The sequence below is a fragment of the Anser anser genome, assembly GCF_964211835.1.
Source record: "Anser anser genome assembly, chromosome: 8".
NCBI lineage: Eukaryota > Metazoa > Chordata > Aves > Anseriformes > Anatidae > Anser > Anser anser.
Genome location: NC_139728.1, coordinates 2,954,867 through 2,969,576, shown reverse-complemented (window position 1 = coordinate 2,969,576; position 14,710 = coordinate 2,954,867). Strand labels below are relative to the sequence as shown.

Below are 14,710 nucleotides of genomic sequence, written 5' to 3'. Positions count from 1 at the left end.
CACCCCGTTCTAAGGTCTGTGCTTGTGCTACTATTTCTAGTTTAGCTTCAGTATGTATAGCTGAACGTGAAGTTGGTCTGTTTCTCCTGGAAGTATGTATAAGCTGCTATCCAACAGCAGGCTGGTAACTAAAAATGTTACCTTCTCCCAGTCCTGTTCAAACGTAAGATAAAATGAAACGTCAGTGGGCTTGAGAAAATTAACAATAAATTTCACAATAGAGGAGGCAGAACTGCAGTGCACTAAAGGTTAACTGTCTTTGTTACTGACACGTTTATGTATAGCATATCTATAATAGTACTGTTCTGTCAAAGCCCTAAGGAAAGAGGCAGACAGCTTGTGCTGCTAAACATAAGGGAGAAAACCTACATGCTCAAGGCAGGCTTATCTAACAAGGTATGGTGTTGGACATGTACTCCAGCCTTCTTTAAAACCCTGCTGAATTATAACATACACACTACATAACTTTGACTAAGGGTGCAAGAGACATTAACAATTATTTAAAAATTCATTAAAATATTCAACTTTATTAACAGTATATTTACATATTTTTTTCCTGCTCTTGGTCAACCATGGTGAATGTTCAAAGGTAAAAAAAGCATTAAGCAGTAACCACAAGGTGAAAACATTTTAAACCTATACAATACTTTATACATAAATTTATACAAAGGAACACTTAAATAATACAACTGGACACAAAAATATACACTTTTAGAGAAATTCACATCAGTAATTGTATAAAGCTCTCTTCTGTACTAAGGGGTCCTGAAAATTTAGGACTAAAACATTAGCTCTGTAATGTAAAAGGGTTATTGTGACAGTCCTCAAAGGCCACTATATAGCACACTGACATATTCAAGGCTATCAGCTTATATTTCAGTCTGTGTATTCAAGTTTTGAGGTCCTTTTATGATTATGCAAACATCAGAAATATAGTGGTATAATAAATGGTACTTATGAAAGCAGAGTTTTAGAGCCAATATTAAAATTTGCAGGCCCAAAACACCCACTTAAAATTTAAACAAGTATTTGATACTACTGTTTGTTCAAAAATAGAAAGAGTAAATGCACTTACATAAAAATAACTTTTACTGTTCAGCAAGCGTGCTCATGTGATTTTTATATTAGTACAAACTTAAAAAAACAAACAAATCCACCATATGACTTTTTAAAATAAATGATACCAATTCATCTTTCCCCTACTCGAGTACATTTACATTAAGGCTTTGAATCATCTGACCCACGATTTTACAACATTAAAATGAATGGGTCCACATGGATGCTAGTATGTCTCATTGAGACTTAGCATGAATAGAATTAAAGCTCACCACCTTAAGGAAACAGAAAGACACATGCTCATACCTTAACTATATTCCTTTTTGTCTCCAAACTAGAACATAAAGTTTAATAGTAACAGTATTTCATGGCAAGAGACGAATACTTAATATATTTTTTTAAAAGTATATTATTAATTTAATGGCAACATCTTTGGAGAAACTTCCAGTTTTTGTTGTTTTTGTTTTTAAACGCCTATGAATGTCATGCAAAAAGGTATTTCTTAAGACTACCTTAAGAAGTTGTTTCTGATGGAAGTGGAATGTGTATCCCAAACTGCAGATGAAAAAAAGCTAAAAAGTCTTCCTGGATTTTTTTGTCATACGTTTGTATCTTGCAATAATGGTTCTTTAGCTTCACCAGGAGCTTGTGGACTGTGGGGATGGCTGTGGCTGCCGCAGTGTTTCTTCCAGTTGCTGGATCGTACGCTTAAGTTGGTGTGTTCAGGAATAAACAAGGCAACAAGTAGTGCCAATAGCACAGAGCACGCTCCAAATAAGAACGGGGGTCCAGGAATTATAGAATTCTGAGGAAAAAAATAGACAATTAACACCACAAAATATAATTAAGCCTTTAGATGTGTTAACATACTAAGAAGGCTAATTATACATATCTTAAAAGTAGAAAGATTTTTTTCGTGCTATGCTAGCCAATATAGTATTTGTCTCCATGCAGAGTCTTTAAGAAATCTGTAATGATGAAGTTTCTGATTTAGGAGAGGAAGCACATGCTATTTACTAACATTTGCTAACTTCCTTTTCTAGTGCAACTTTTATGAAACAAATAGCTCTTCAGCAGTAGGCTTTCTGCCCTTTTATGTACTTGAAGTCTGGACTTCACTATGTATAGCATGCTCCCTGTGAGATACCTGGGGAGATTTAAATCTAGCATCTTCTCCCTACTAACCTTAAACTTGGTTCTTTTCTCTCCTTCCCTTCAAGGTACCATTTGCTTTTTTAGTTCCAGACAGGTACATGCACACAGCACAACTGTATGAAAGCAGTGCAGAAAAGTTTTGTTTGCAGTCTGAACAATGAGTATGTCCATTATCATTCAATTTCACTGCCGTTTACAGAGTGGACTTCCAAGAACCACATTAACAAAAAAAAGTACTGAATAGAATTCTGCAAAGAAGGTAAGGGAAAAGCTTTGGCTTGTAACTTAATCAGTTAGGCACAGCTAGACAGCACTGCATTGTAACAGCTGAAGAGAAGTATCCCTTATCCTGCTGCAGCCAGTACAGTCACCTGTTGAATTTCCTCAACAATTTATCATCTATTAGGAACTTAAAAAACTACAGAGGCCTTGGCTAGAAGGCTTAAAGGACACCACAACCCAAATGCGTCATACCTGAGAGGTAAATACAGTGTCAGAGACCTGCTCAGTAAGAGAAGAAAACAGTGGGGTTGTGTAGTTATTAATGCATCTTTCCTTTCTCTTTGGAAAGGCTGTCAGTTGCCTAACTACTAAGAGATCCAGCTAATAGGAACAAAAACTGAACCATAGTATCTAGTCTCAAGCCAAAGCCTGTGAGAGTGACTTAAGAACCTATTTTTACATGCTTAATATACAGTCAGCCTGACAAAATGTAATGCAGCATCATAGTCAGGAACCACTAGAGACATGGTCCCTTCCCCATTCCTTTTTTTTGGGAATCAGTCAGTAAAAGAAGAGTACCTGTTGTAAATGGTATTGTGTGACAACACTGCTTCCTGGTGGTGATTCAGGCATGGGGAGTTCATTCAGTTCAACGTGAAATATATAGAATATAAAACCATAAAGTGCTGGTCCCAAACCATTACACAAGCCTCGAATTCCTGTTATCATCCCTTGAACCACACCTGAAAAAAGCAAGATGGTCTGTTGTCTATCTACACACACACACACATATATATATGTAAAAATGATTTTAATAGATTATGAACACATCAGTAAGACTTTTACACTGATGCAAAAAGGAAAACTTCTCTCACTCCTGTTGGACTGTGAGTGGCAATAAACAAAGGGTGCAGACAACTTGTCTTCATGGTATATATTTTTTTTCCTATCTCCCTATAGGCATAGAGTAATGCTTCCTATGCCATGCATATTTAGAGATCAGTATATACAACATCCTTGCTCTCACAGTCTCACGCAGCAGCAGAAGCACTGCATACAACCCGTACAACAAAGCCAACTTGCATCAAAAGTAATGAAAACAACCAGCTTTAAATATTGTACTATCTTTGGGCTCTGACTGTTTTTGCCTCTGGGCCAGAAGGACTTGTCATGCACATATGGCAGCTTTAAAGTAGATTTTAACTTTTTGTGACCTGTGCTCAAGCATATAGGCTACCACGATTAAGGACAACTCACTAGACGTGTTTAGCTTCACAGTCATCTTTGACTAGAATTCAAAGGGTTAGGACAACACCTACCTTGTTGGTCAGCATCAGCAGTTCGTGAAACCAGTGCACTTACAGCTGGGAAAGTAATACTGGACATGGCTGCAACAGCTCCAGCTGCCCACATCATCCTGCAGAAAATAAAGATTCAAAGTAACTGTTCAGCCGGGACAGCATTCTGCAGAGGGAGCACATATATGTATACGTGCATGTTTGTAAGTATCACATTCAGATATTAAAATGGAATTTACATACCACGGTTCTGATCCAAAGCCATACCACGCAAGTTGTAGTATTTGAAATCCTAGACCCAGTAGGATGGTGTTTTTATTTCCAATGGACCGCATAAGTAAACTCAAAACTATTGTCTGATAGAGCAAGGAACAAGGTACAAGGGAAAAAAAATATTAATCTAAATGTTAAATACATGCAAATACATTAATGCGTTAAAAAAGCTAAGTTCAAAAGCAGTATTTGCCAAGTAGTCAGGAGTCCTGCCTCTACCAAAAAAAAAAAAATTAAAAAAATCATTTAGCAAGTAATATAAACAAACTATCACCCCTTATTTGATACATAAGAGGATTTAGTTTTCCCAACACAAAACACTTTGGATATTAATGAACCAAACCCTGTTTGGCGAGCTGTTTTATTCATCTAAGTTAGTTAAAGTAGACGTGTTAATAAACTGTTAGAGGCTTAGAAAAACAGCTAAGAGAAGGTGACTCATGTTTCTGGAACCACAACATTATGGAAGTTCTCCACAGTGCTTAGCTCTTCTAGAGTTACTCAGTGAATTACGTAGAATTAACTCACCTGTGCAATAATGGAAAGAATCCCAAGGACTGCTATAAATGCTGCTACACTTTCAGATGAAAATCCCATTATCTGTATAAAAAAACAAGAATGGCAATTTGATTATTGACCAAGAACATGTATGTCATATCACACGTATCAGTGTGGGAACACACAATGCAGAAAACTGGTATTATTCAATTTAAATTGAAAATTTTCTAACTAAATTCCTAACTTAAAAGATGTATATATTTTTTCCACTAAATAAAGTGGAAGACACAAAAAGCAATGGCATAAATGGAAAACAAGTAAACGATTCCCTCAAAGTAATAAAGCAGTTTAAAATAGTGAACTTCATAATCCAAGAATAATGCAAATAGTTATGGAATAGAAGTTGCTTTAATGTGTTCATCTCTGTCTCTACAAACCAAAAGCAAACATAACAGCGAGAGTACTTAACTGCTGCAAGCTCTTAAATTACAGTAGTTACCTCTACTTTTTATTCAGCACTATTGTAAACTTTCCTATAAATTTACTTTTGTTCAAATCCATATCGAAATGTTACATTACCTGTCTGAGGTATAGGAAGAAGCTAGAATATTGACCTGCCTCCGGGAGGTAGGAAAGAAAGACTGTTATGCAGATTAGCAGCACAACTGAGTCCTGGCCAACTTTCTTCAGGGACTATGGCAAGAAAAAAAATAATGGAAAACATTTAATTGTCATATTCAGAAAAGCATACCTAATAAGAAACTGGAATTAATGAATCAATTAATGAAATCATTACGTGGCACCACCAAAACATTTTCTGTGCGTTTAGCAAGATTGTTGGCAAAAGTATTGGCAGCAATGCAAGATTAAACTTGATAAAAGATGGCTTTGTATTTTTTTTTTAAGCTTGAGATGTAAATTCAATCACTTTTTTCAAGTTCAGCACAAGCATCACTCCATATTTAACTAGCTTACTGCAAAAGGGTCAGCCTGTTCCCACGAAATGGGTGCTCCCCAGGATGCTGGCCTCATCTTCTCTGGCAGCGATTCTGGTACAGCAACAAGAATAAAACAAATGTCTAACAAGGCGATTGCTGTAGCTAGGACCACAACCAAGCTGTCTCCATAGACTCGACCAAGGTAGGCACCGATAGCAGGGCTGGTAACTAAACTTGCTGCAAATGTTGCTGAAACCTGAAACAAATAACAGCTGGTAAGATCTTCAAGGACACAATTCAAAAGTGTTATTACAATGGTAATAACTACAGAAAAGGTTTTACTATGCTTGTATTGTATTTAAGTTAGAAGCAGAATATTCAAGAGGAGCTCCAGGAGTGGGTGACAATAACAAGTAATCAGAAAAACCCTACTCCAAACTGAACCTGACTTGCCAGGGAGGGAACAAAAATAGTGATTTTGAAAAGCTTTACCTACTGAAGTATTAAGCACTGAATACCAGAGACAGAGTTAAAAAAATACATACCAAACCATAGGCCATACTTCTTTCATGTTCTTGTGTTATGTCTGCTACATATGCAAAAACCACTGAAAATGTCACTGCAAAAACTCCAGAGACAGATATAACAGCAAAGTACCACCTAAAAAAAATTACATACAAAAATTAGAACACATAAAATGAAACAAAAAGTCTGTACTTAAAATCCAAGTACAATTCAATAGTTACTGTCTTGTCCAAGTTTTCCTGACAAGTATTAAGATAAACATAAAGCCAATATGAATGCACCTGGATACAGCTGTATGATTTCTCCTACGCACTGACCACAAAGATAAACAGTGTAATTTTGTGACATGTACAAAAAGCTGCTGTGATTTAACACTTCCAGGAAGCTAGGTGTTGATATGTCTGTGACTGAAAGCAAGTCGGGAACTTCAGCATTTGCAAACTGGTCATTGAGAGCTCTCAACATAAGCCTCGTCTTTACACTAGACAGTAGCACTGACGTCATTCGAAACCAGCTACACTGGGAAATGAGCTGCTTCCAGGAAAGGGACGAGGAATCCATGTGACCAGAGAGAAAACTGGAAAGGCATGTGGAGCTGCCTGAACAGCTGCCTCCTCCCTGTGTCACTGCAGTCTGCATTATTTCAGCTGCAACCTGAGGTACAGCGCACAGGTAGTCCAACACCGAGTTCCGACTCGAGCAGTGAACTCGGGCAGTACCTGAGTAATGTATGTGCCAGTTATGACCTTACTCGACTTGCACAGCCTGTGAAAGCTGATGGATTTTAAAGCTTGAGAAACAAAAGTATAAAATTGAAGCAACATTTTGCAAATAGTTAATTCATGCATAAGGTAAGTTTTCATTTCTTTGCAGGTGGTTAGTTTTAGAGTAACATGGACACAAAAAAGCCTTGTTACCCTTTCTTGGGTGGCATTCTGAAACACTTGGCAAATGTGCTGGAAGTAGTAAGTGGGGGCTAAAGCACTGCTACTCCACTTTGACTCCATTCCCCCAACTTTGCAGTGAAATAATACAAAAGCCTCAATGTTGCATGGAGCAAATAATATTTTATCAGCAATACTACAAGCATAAGGATTAGACAACAACCTAGACAAGAAGCATGCATCTAGTGTGAAAGACTTCACTAACCATGGGCTGATCTTCATTAGTGGTATTGGTGCACAGGTAAAAAATACTGTTAGCAGCAGGAAGGACTTCCGTCCCCACACATCAGACAGGGCACCTATGAGCGGGGCACTGAGGAACGATAGCAAGCCCTAAGTGAAACAGAAAGAATGCTTCAGTTAGAACCAAGTGGTTAGAACTGTGATGGCCAGCCATGCCACTAGCTGACAGTGGACTGGGCTCTGTTTTTACAAAACTTTATGACTATAGTGCAATGCATCAAAGGCAACATGGTCAAGCATTCCTAATCTTCTACCCCATAGTTGGTTATATAAAATTCAAATTTTAAAACCCCAAAACCCCAGAGCTACACAAAGCTCAAGAATGAGGATCCAGCAATACTAGCAGTTTTATGAACTGTGTTTTGTTCTACATTTGGAATTTGCATGAATATAACTAACTGAAAATACCCTACTAGAGCAACAAGTTTTAACACCACATACATCGTTTTGGATCAGTTAACTACCTTTTTATTTTGTGAACTCAAACAACAGATATAGACCAAACGCTATCCTACAGAAAATAAAATGATTCGTATTACCTTTGTTGGCACTACTTTGATCTTGTATTTTTTATACCATGAAAACTCTACTGAAAGTTTTTCTCATCTGGCAGTCATTTCTAAATCCCACCAACCATTTGCATGAAACTATTTGCAATTACTTGAACATTTGTCACCCTACCTTTACTCCTTGAATTAAACCATTCATTAGAAATGTATGTTTTGGGAAGGTTTCATGCAAAACCTGGAAAAGAGATAAGAACACTTATTTACCCAATATTTACTATAGATAGTACTCATAATGCATCCATCTTCTACAGTGTGGTACATCCACACCAGCTTCTATTTCCATGGATTATAGACAGATCTTAAAAAGTCTTGAAACTTTAAGACATCCAAAGTTATGCAAGAGTAATACACCCAAATCACTAAGAAAAATCAAAGTCTATACTTCTACTTAGTAACCGTTATTTTCAAGTTCATTATCCAACAATTTAGTTTCAAGCTTATTTCCTGAAATTACACAGAAAGAATGCTCCAAATACACGAAATCCATCACCTCAGCAAAATTCACAGAAAGGGAGGAAATAACCAAGCGGTCTCCTTCCCTGTTCTTGCTTTGCAAAGAACAATATGAATAAAGTGAATGACAAAAGCACTCTTTGGGATAATCTCTGCAGACGTTTGCTATACTTTACTAATATAATACTAAATAATACATTGGAGTCTCCCCTTCAACAATGGGTAAGGTCTACCTGTATTATTTTCGTTGTAAGATATCAAAATGACTTTTTTTTTCAAACAGCACATGCCACAAAGTTGTTACTCTAGCTGTAAGCACCAACATTTCAAGAAAACAGAGTAAAATGCCTTACTGTAGGTTAGGAGACAACCCTGATGCAAGCATGAAGCACAAATCTTAACTGGGGAGGCACAGGGACACCTTCAGAATTGCCAAGTACATTTATTTATCAGCTATGCCATCTAAGTATTTTCTCCCTCAATTTTGGATTTTACCAGAAACACACCACAAATAACCTACAATTTAATTCACGTGTAAGTTACTTTGAGGGTGTAGCTTTACTGAATAGAGGCCTCAGTTGCTACAGCACTTTGAGAAGGATTCGCTTCATCCAATTTCAATATCGGAAGTCTAAGTAGAACACAACCTGTAAAAGTTATTTCAACCCAGATTCTCCACACTACTGTTGTCTGTAGGAGGCTGGAAAGAGAGAGACATCGTCATTCTGAAGCGGCTCTCGCAGCTCAGTGACTGGAGCCTAGATGTGAAGGTTACAACAGGCACCGCTCTCCAGACTGACAGTGTTGCCTGAGACGGTTTCCATTCAGTGCCTGGCTTCAAGTTTGTAACCCAGAGACTGCTCGTGGTTAACATCAGCTTACAGACCTGCACCAAGATGGCATTTTAGGTGGAGTTTGCTTGGAGATCTTTAAGCCTTTGTTCTATCTCATTAGTAAACGTGTCATTCTCAAAGACTAAATCCAAATGGAGAGCAACCAACTGGACTAGAAAAGAACTGTGTACAAACACATCGCTATGGATGTTGCACTGATCATAGGGAGGCTCTAACTGCTGTAACAGGGTCTGCTGTGAAGCTTGGTTCTAAAAGCACAGCTAGGTGAGCAAAGAACTTCTTGCACACACACACACACACAAGTAAGCTTCAGTGTCAGCAGACTGCCACGTAAATATGTCATGCTGCTACACTGCTTTAATTAATTTTGAATTTCTGACCCCATATAAAAATAAAGTAAACCAAAAAACTTTGTACTTGCACAACAGAGCAGCTCAATGATACCCACTTTTCATTTAATTCAGTTATTTGATGCTTTTGCAGGAATTGCCCCATCTCCCATGCAACAAGAAAAAGTTTAAGCACGTCACTTACCACCAGAGTGGGTGCTGTTAAGAGTCCCCAAGCAAAGAACTCCAAAAATATCACTATCACGGCGTGGTAGACACTAGGTGAACCTATTCCTTGAGGCTAAAACAAGAGGAAAACCAGGTCATTAAAGCATCTGACAAGCTGTCATAATCACATATCTGAACACTATAAACAGAAGGGTTAAGAAATGAAACAGAACTCAGAACATCTGAATGCAGTTGCCCAAGCTAGCTGGTACTAGGTGAAGTTCCCTTTTTAACCTTTTGCTGCAAATGTGCTGAAGTGTCAGTGCCCTGTGGAGTACAAAGTGCACCCTCATCTCAAATTAAAAAATGAACTGCTCATACTGCCAGGCTGGGAAACAAGGATGCTACTGAAAGCAGAAACAGACTCTACTGAGGACTAGATTTTTTTTTCTAAAAAAAAATTTTTATATATATATATATAAAAGATTATAAAATATATATAAATAAAAGATACAAAGTAAGAGACTTCAATTCTTTGGTGATTTGGTACAATCAGAAGCAGCTTTTGAGCACGTAAGAGCATGGGTGGGATAACCTGCTCATCTCATGTATTCTTCTGAACTGCTACCTGTCCAACAACATGCCATATTTGCAAATTAAAGAACCAGTGCACTAAGCATTTTTATATGAATGCAGTACAAATAACCCATCAGAAATCTCATACGCGGGCTGTAAGCTCAGAGGTGCTGCCTTAGCATCTGTCCCAGCTTCGTGTAACAAGCTGCTAATGGAGAGGCACCGGCTCGGTCAGGCCTGGCGCTTACAGTGAGCGAGCGCACCAGCCCAAGCCCCAGCAGGCTGCGTGGGATCCTAGCAGCGCGTGGAGATGTCTGCTGGGAGGGAGGGAAGGTGGCGCGGCCAGGCTCTTCTCAGGCGCGTTCAGCGACAAGAGCAGAGGCACAAACCGAGATACAGGAAATTCTACTGAAACTTTCAACAGAGCAGAACACAACCCAGGTTGCCTGGTAAGGCTGCGGAACCCCCGCCCCCTAAACTCGCCTGGACACAGCCCTGAGCAAACTGCTCTAGTCGATCCTGTCTGGAGGAAGGGCTGGGTAGCTAAACCAGAGATGTTCAGAGGTGCCTTCCAACCTCAAATGCTATACAATGTTAACTTACAGTTAGGTGACACTAGAGTCTTTCTTTGATTACAAGATGGATGCAAGTCATAGCCAGTTTTTTTTTTTCTCCCCCCCAGATTCGAACTTCTTCCAACAGGGAAAAAAAAAAAAAAAAGCCTTTTGAACAACCGCATGAAATAAATACAGAAAGCCACATGGACCATTCACCCTACAGCTAGAAGATCACCATTTTCAGAAGTAGTTTTATCAATACACGAAAGGTAAGCTACAAAAGTACCTTAATACTATGCTATTTTTCTTCCCAATCTCTCTTCAGTAACTGTTCATTTAGATCTCTGCTATTTGTTTCAGCCTTATTCTCTTAAACAGGTAAATTAACAGTCTTCACAGGTACAGAAAGTAGCTATAATTATTTTCACTTCCCACAATTCCTTCCTCTTTCCACCCACAATCCCTATTTTGGGTTTGCATTAAAAATTTATGTCGTTCTGCACAAACCAGAAGTAACAGTCTTAGCTGTTTGCCTCAGTCTGCTGCAGAAAATCAGGTTTGTTCTCATATTCCCCCAATTCCTTTCCAGTCATCGCCTCGTGACCCCTCCCAGGTGTTGCAGCCGGCAAGGCAGCAGTGGTGCGATCACAAACCACCCTCTCCCTGAGTGCCAGAGGTCAGAGCCATCTCTGAGCTCAGCAGCTCTGGCTCGGTGCTGCCCTAGTCCAGGACCCTGCAGGTTCCTGGGGATCGCACACAGAAACCAAAACAGCTGAATGAAACCAAGAGCTGTTCAGCACAACCAAAGCGTTTGCCATTTTAGAAGAATACATGAGGTGACTGCTGCCCTCTGCCATGTCATCAGCAAGCAACACTGAGCTGATGTTTCCATTACTATGGCAGAAACAAGCCTGCAGTGGCATCTAGACCACAGGGGTTAAACTTCCTTCCATTTTTATTGCTCACTTCTCACAAGTACTGTTATTTGTTCTTACCTGCTAAAGCAGAAGTAATTTAGTGACATCTAGATCCGTGTGTAACTCAGTGCATTTGATGAGTGCTTCAAAAATGCATAGCCTTATGTAAGGTGAATTCCATCAGGTCATTCAGAAAGGCAGAATTACTGCTGATACCACTTAACTGGTGTTACTGCCTCTCTTTAGGTCACTCACAGCACACACCTGACAACATGCACACGGACAATATTAAGCATTGCCTTCTGTGATACGGCCACGCAACTGCGGAGAGTAACACAAAAACACTGGGAGACTGTTCGATGGGATAGTGACGGCACAGTCACCCTTTTCAAATGCTACTAGTGAAATACTGAAAGTACTTGTGTGTAACAGCCTGTAGGCAGCCACAGCTTTGCTTCCCCCACAGACTTGTCGATGGTCTTGCTGAGATGGTGGAGGGAAACAGATTTCATTAAGGTCACTGCAAGTTTATACTTAAGACAGGACCATCCCACATACACTGGAAGAGAATTCAAGTACCGGCACGTTAAACATGTCACTGACTCCTAGCTGAGGCTCAGCACGGGAGCATGGGGCTCATGGATGGCCCTGCTCCAGGTGCCTGCATCGGGTGCGACCGGTGAGGTGCAGGCAGCGGGAGGAGGCTGGGGCTGCTCGGCATGGGGTGACACGGACACACCGCGTGCCAAGACTAAGCCAACTCAAGGAGTCTGAGGTGCCTCTGAATCAGGTGAGTTTATAAAGCCTGTGCAAGAACACCAAAGTGGTAAGCACTAAAACCCGGCATACACCCAGAACTGCCAAAGCTGGGGCAGGAGGAGGGAAGGACAGCAGACCTGCTGCGGCAGCAGAGGAGAGGAGCCGCCTCTGCGCAGGGGCCAAGAGGTGCCCCTCTGTAAAGGGACGCGAGCGGTGGAGGAGCACCGCGCCCTGGCCTGACCTGCACCACTCGCTGCAGGGACCCACCAGAACCTGCGGCGGAAGGAGAGGCTTTGCAGAGCCCGTGGGCGTTTTTTCCCCTTTTGCTTTCTTTCTTTTTTCCTTCTTCTTTTTCTTCCTTTCAACATCAGGATCAATAAACAAAAGAGACAGTAAGTTAACTTGATGGAAGTAAATATTTTTGCCTCTGATGGTGCCTCATTAAGCAGCTGCATACTCTTGCAGGTAAAAGAGTTACAATGTTTTCTTTGATGTGAAATAGTTTCAAAATAAGCCAATCAGACTGGAAACTGTACACTTAGATGCTTGATTAATTACTGGTTTGCTAATTGCAGACATTTAAGACATGGGCCCTTTTCATTTACCTGTCTCCCATAATGTCAAATAGCACGTCGGGCAGGCAAAGAAACCAACCAGACTGAGCACAGGAGACTAATTAAACAGTACGTTGCAGCAGAACAACAACCCAAGCATAAATAAGTTTTTGTTGTCATTATACTCTGCTATAGCAGATTTTATAATTCTAAAAATTAACTTTTAATAAAGTTCTCTGAACAGTTATTTGAAGGTAGAAAGCATCACAACCTTGTGTCTGTTATCCAGCAACAGATCTATGTACTTCCATCTAACATTTGTAGCCTGTTTTACTCCACTGTATTAAAAACAACCGAAAACTGGTCACAACTCCCCCCATAAGTTTGTGCTCTGCCTTTGTAATGGTGGGAGACACTGAACACAGCACCAGAAGTACCACTGAAAGCTGCTGTTATAAAATCCTTTCTGGTCTCTTGGCAAACGAAAGTTGAAACATAAAGGACACCTGGAAATATGCTGTGTCTTAACCACTGACCAGTAATCACTCTAGAGAGAAATAGTTCTGAAACACAACGTAATGTAACAACAATCACTCTGCTTCTACTACTCATTCTAAAATATGTGCATCTAACATTTGTAGGAGGTGACCTCGTACATTTCTAACTTTACAAAAAACAAGAAACCAGCTCCTGAAAAACATCAACGTCCGGCACTGGAGCTAGTTTTCCTCCCTACCACCAAGTCACCATCAGTTGGTCACCAGTTTGATCAACAGCTGCTGTGACTGTGACACCTCCCTTTTCTCCATTAGGGTTCCAAAAGAGAAACAGAAGGGTGATCCCGGATTTAGCCAACCAAAATCTCTCTTTATTAACGACTCTCTCGCAACAATAGCGCTGCGCTAGAAGAGTACCATCACCTGTACACAATGTTGCACAGCGGGAAGAAATCCCCAGGCACGGATACATTGTAAGTGATGCCGCTCGTCAATTACGAGCACACAAAAAGCTCGGGCCCCAATTGCCAGACCACTTAGCGGGTACCTCTAAAAACAGAGAAAAAAAAAAAGAAGCGGCGGAGGAAGCCAGACGGGCGGGGGGCTGCCAAGCGCCTCCCGCAGGCTCCCAGCCGCCCTCCCCGGGGCTCGCCGGCCCGCTCCGTGCCGGGGGGGGGCCCACCAGCGGCCCCTCAGGAGGCTCCCGCCCGGCCGCGGGCGCGCCCCGCAGCCGCGCGGTGCCCCCGGCCCGGCCCTGCCCGCTCATTGTGCGGCCGGTCCCGTGCGGCCCCCCCGCCCGCCCGCCCGCCGCCGCCTGACGGAGCCGCCCCGCCGCCGCCCCGCGCGGCCTCACCGTGCCGCCGTCCTTAATGATGATCTTCTTGGCCAGCATGACGCTGCGGTTCGCGGCGCGTTTCTTCTTCTTGCCCCCCTGGCTCATCTTACCATCCTACGGCCCGGCGCGGCGCCGGGCGACCAGCGCGGCCTGGCCTGGCCTGGCCTCCCCGCCCCGGGCCTTCGCCTCCCGCCGCCGCCGCAGCCTCTCAGGCACACGCCGCCATCTTGGCCAGCCGCCCCGGCCGCCGCCGCGCCTCACGCGATCGCCCCATTGGCCTCCCGCCGGTCACGTGGCCGCGCCGCGCCGCCCGGCCGGGACCTGTCCCTGTCCCTGTGCCCGTCCCCGTCCCCTCGGCAGGTGCGGCCGCCTCACGGCCCCGGCCGGCGGCGCGGGGCTCCCCCCCTCGGGGTCTCCGCCCGGCTCGGGGGAGGCCGAGTGCCCTCGGAGCGGCTGGCCGCCCCGGGCACCGATTCACCGCTGTCTGCAG

General features: G+C 42.0%; 1 protein-coding gene across 2 annotated transcripts in view; it reads right to left on the bottom strand.

Moving 5' to 3' along the window:
- Positions 1–499: 499 nt before the first annotated feature.
- Positions 500–14,710, bottom strand: part of MFSD14A (major facilitator superfamily domain containing 14A) — a 21,836-nt gene continuing 7,625 nt past the window's right edge. Inside the window, exons 1-12 of one of the 2 annotated variants that reach the window (XM_083846401.1) lie at positions 14,239–14,527; positions 9,563–9,658; positions 7,834–7,896; positions 7,115–7,242; positions 5,986–6,100; positions 5,478–5,696; positions 5,082–5,195; positions 4,533–4,604; positions 3,975–4,087; positions 3,753–3,850; positions 3,013–3,176; positions 500–1,861 (exon numbers count right to left, since the gene is read on the bottom strand). In XM_083846401.1, coding sequence (XP_083702527.1) covers positions 1,655–1,861; positions 3,013–3,176; positions 3,753–3,850; positions 3,975–4,087; positions 4,533–4,604; positions 5,082–5,195; positions 5,478–5,696; positions 5,986–6,100; positions 7,115–7,242; positions 7,834–7,896; positions 9,563–9,658; positions 14,239–14,325 — 1,476 coding nt within the window. In that variant the 5' untranslated portion in view covers positions 14,326–14,527 and the 3' untranslated portion in view covers positions 500–1,654. Of the gene's footprint in view, positions 1,862–3,012; positions 3,177–3,752; positions 3,851–3,974; positions 4,088–4,532; positions 4,605–5,081; positions 5,196–5,477; positions 5,697–5,985; positions 6,101–7,114; positions 7,243–7,833; positions 7,897–9,562; positions 9,659–14,238; positions 14,528–14,710 lie in introns of those variants that run through there. The other variant, XM_083846402.1, reaches the window with a different exon arrangement.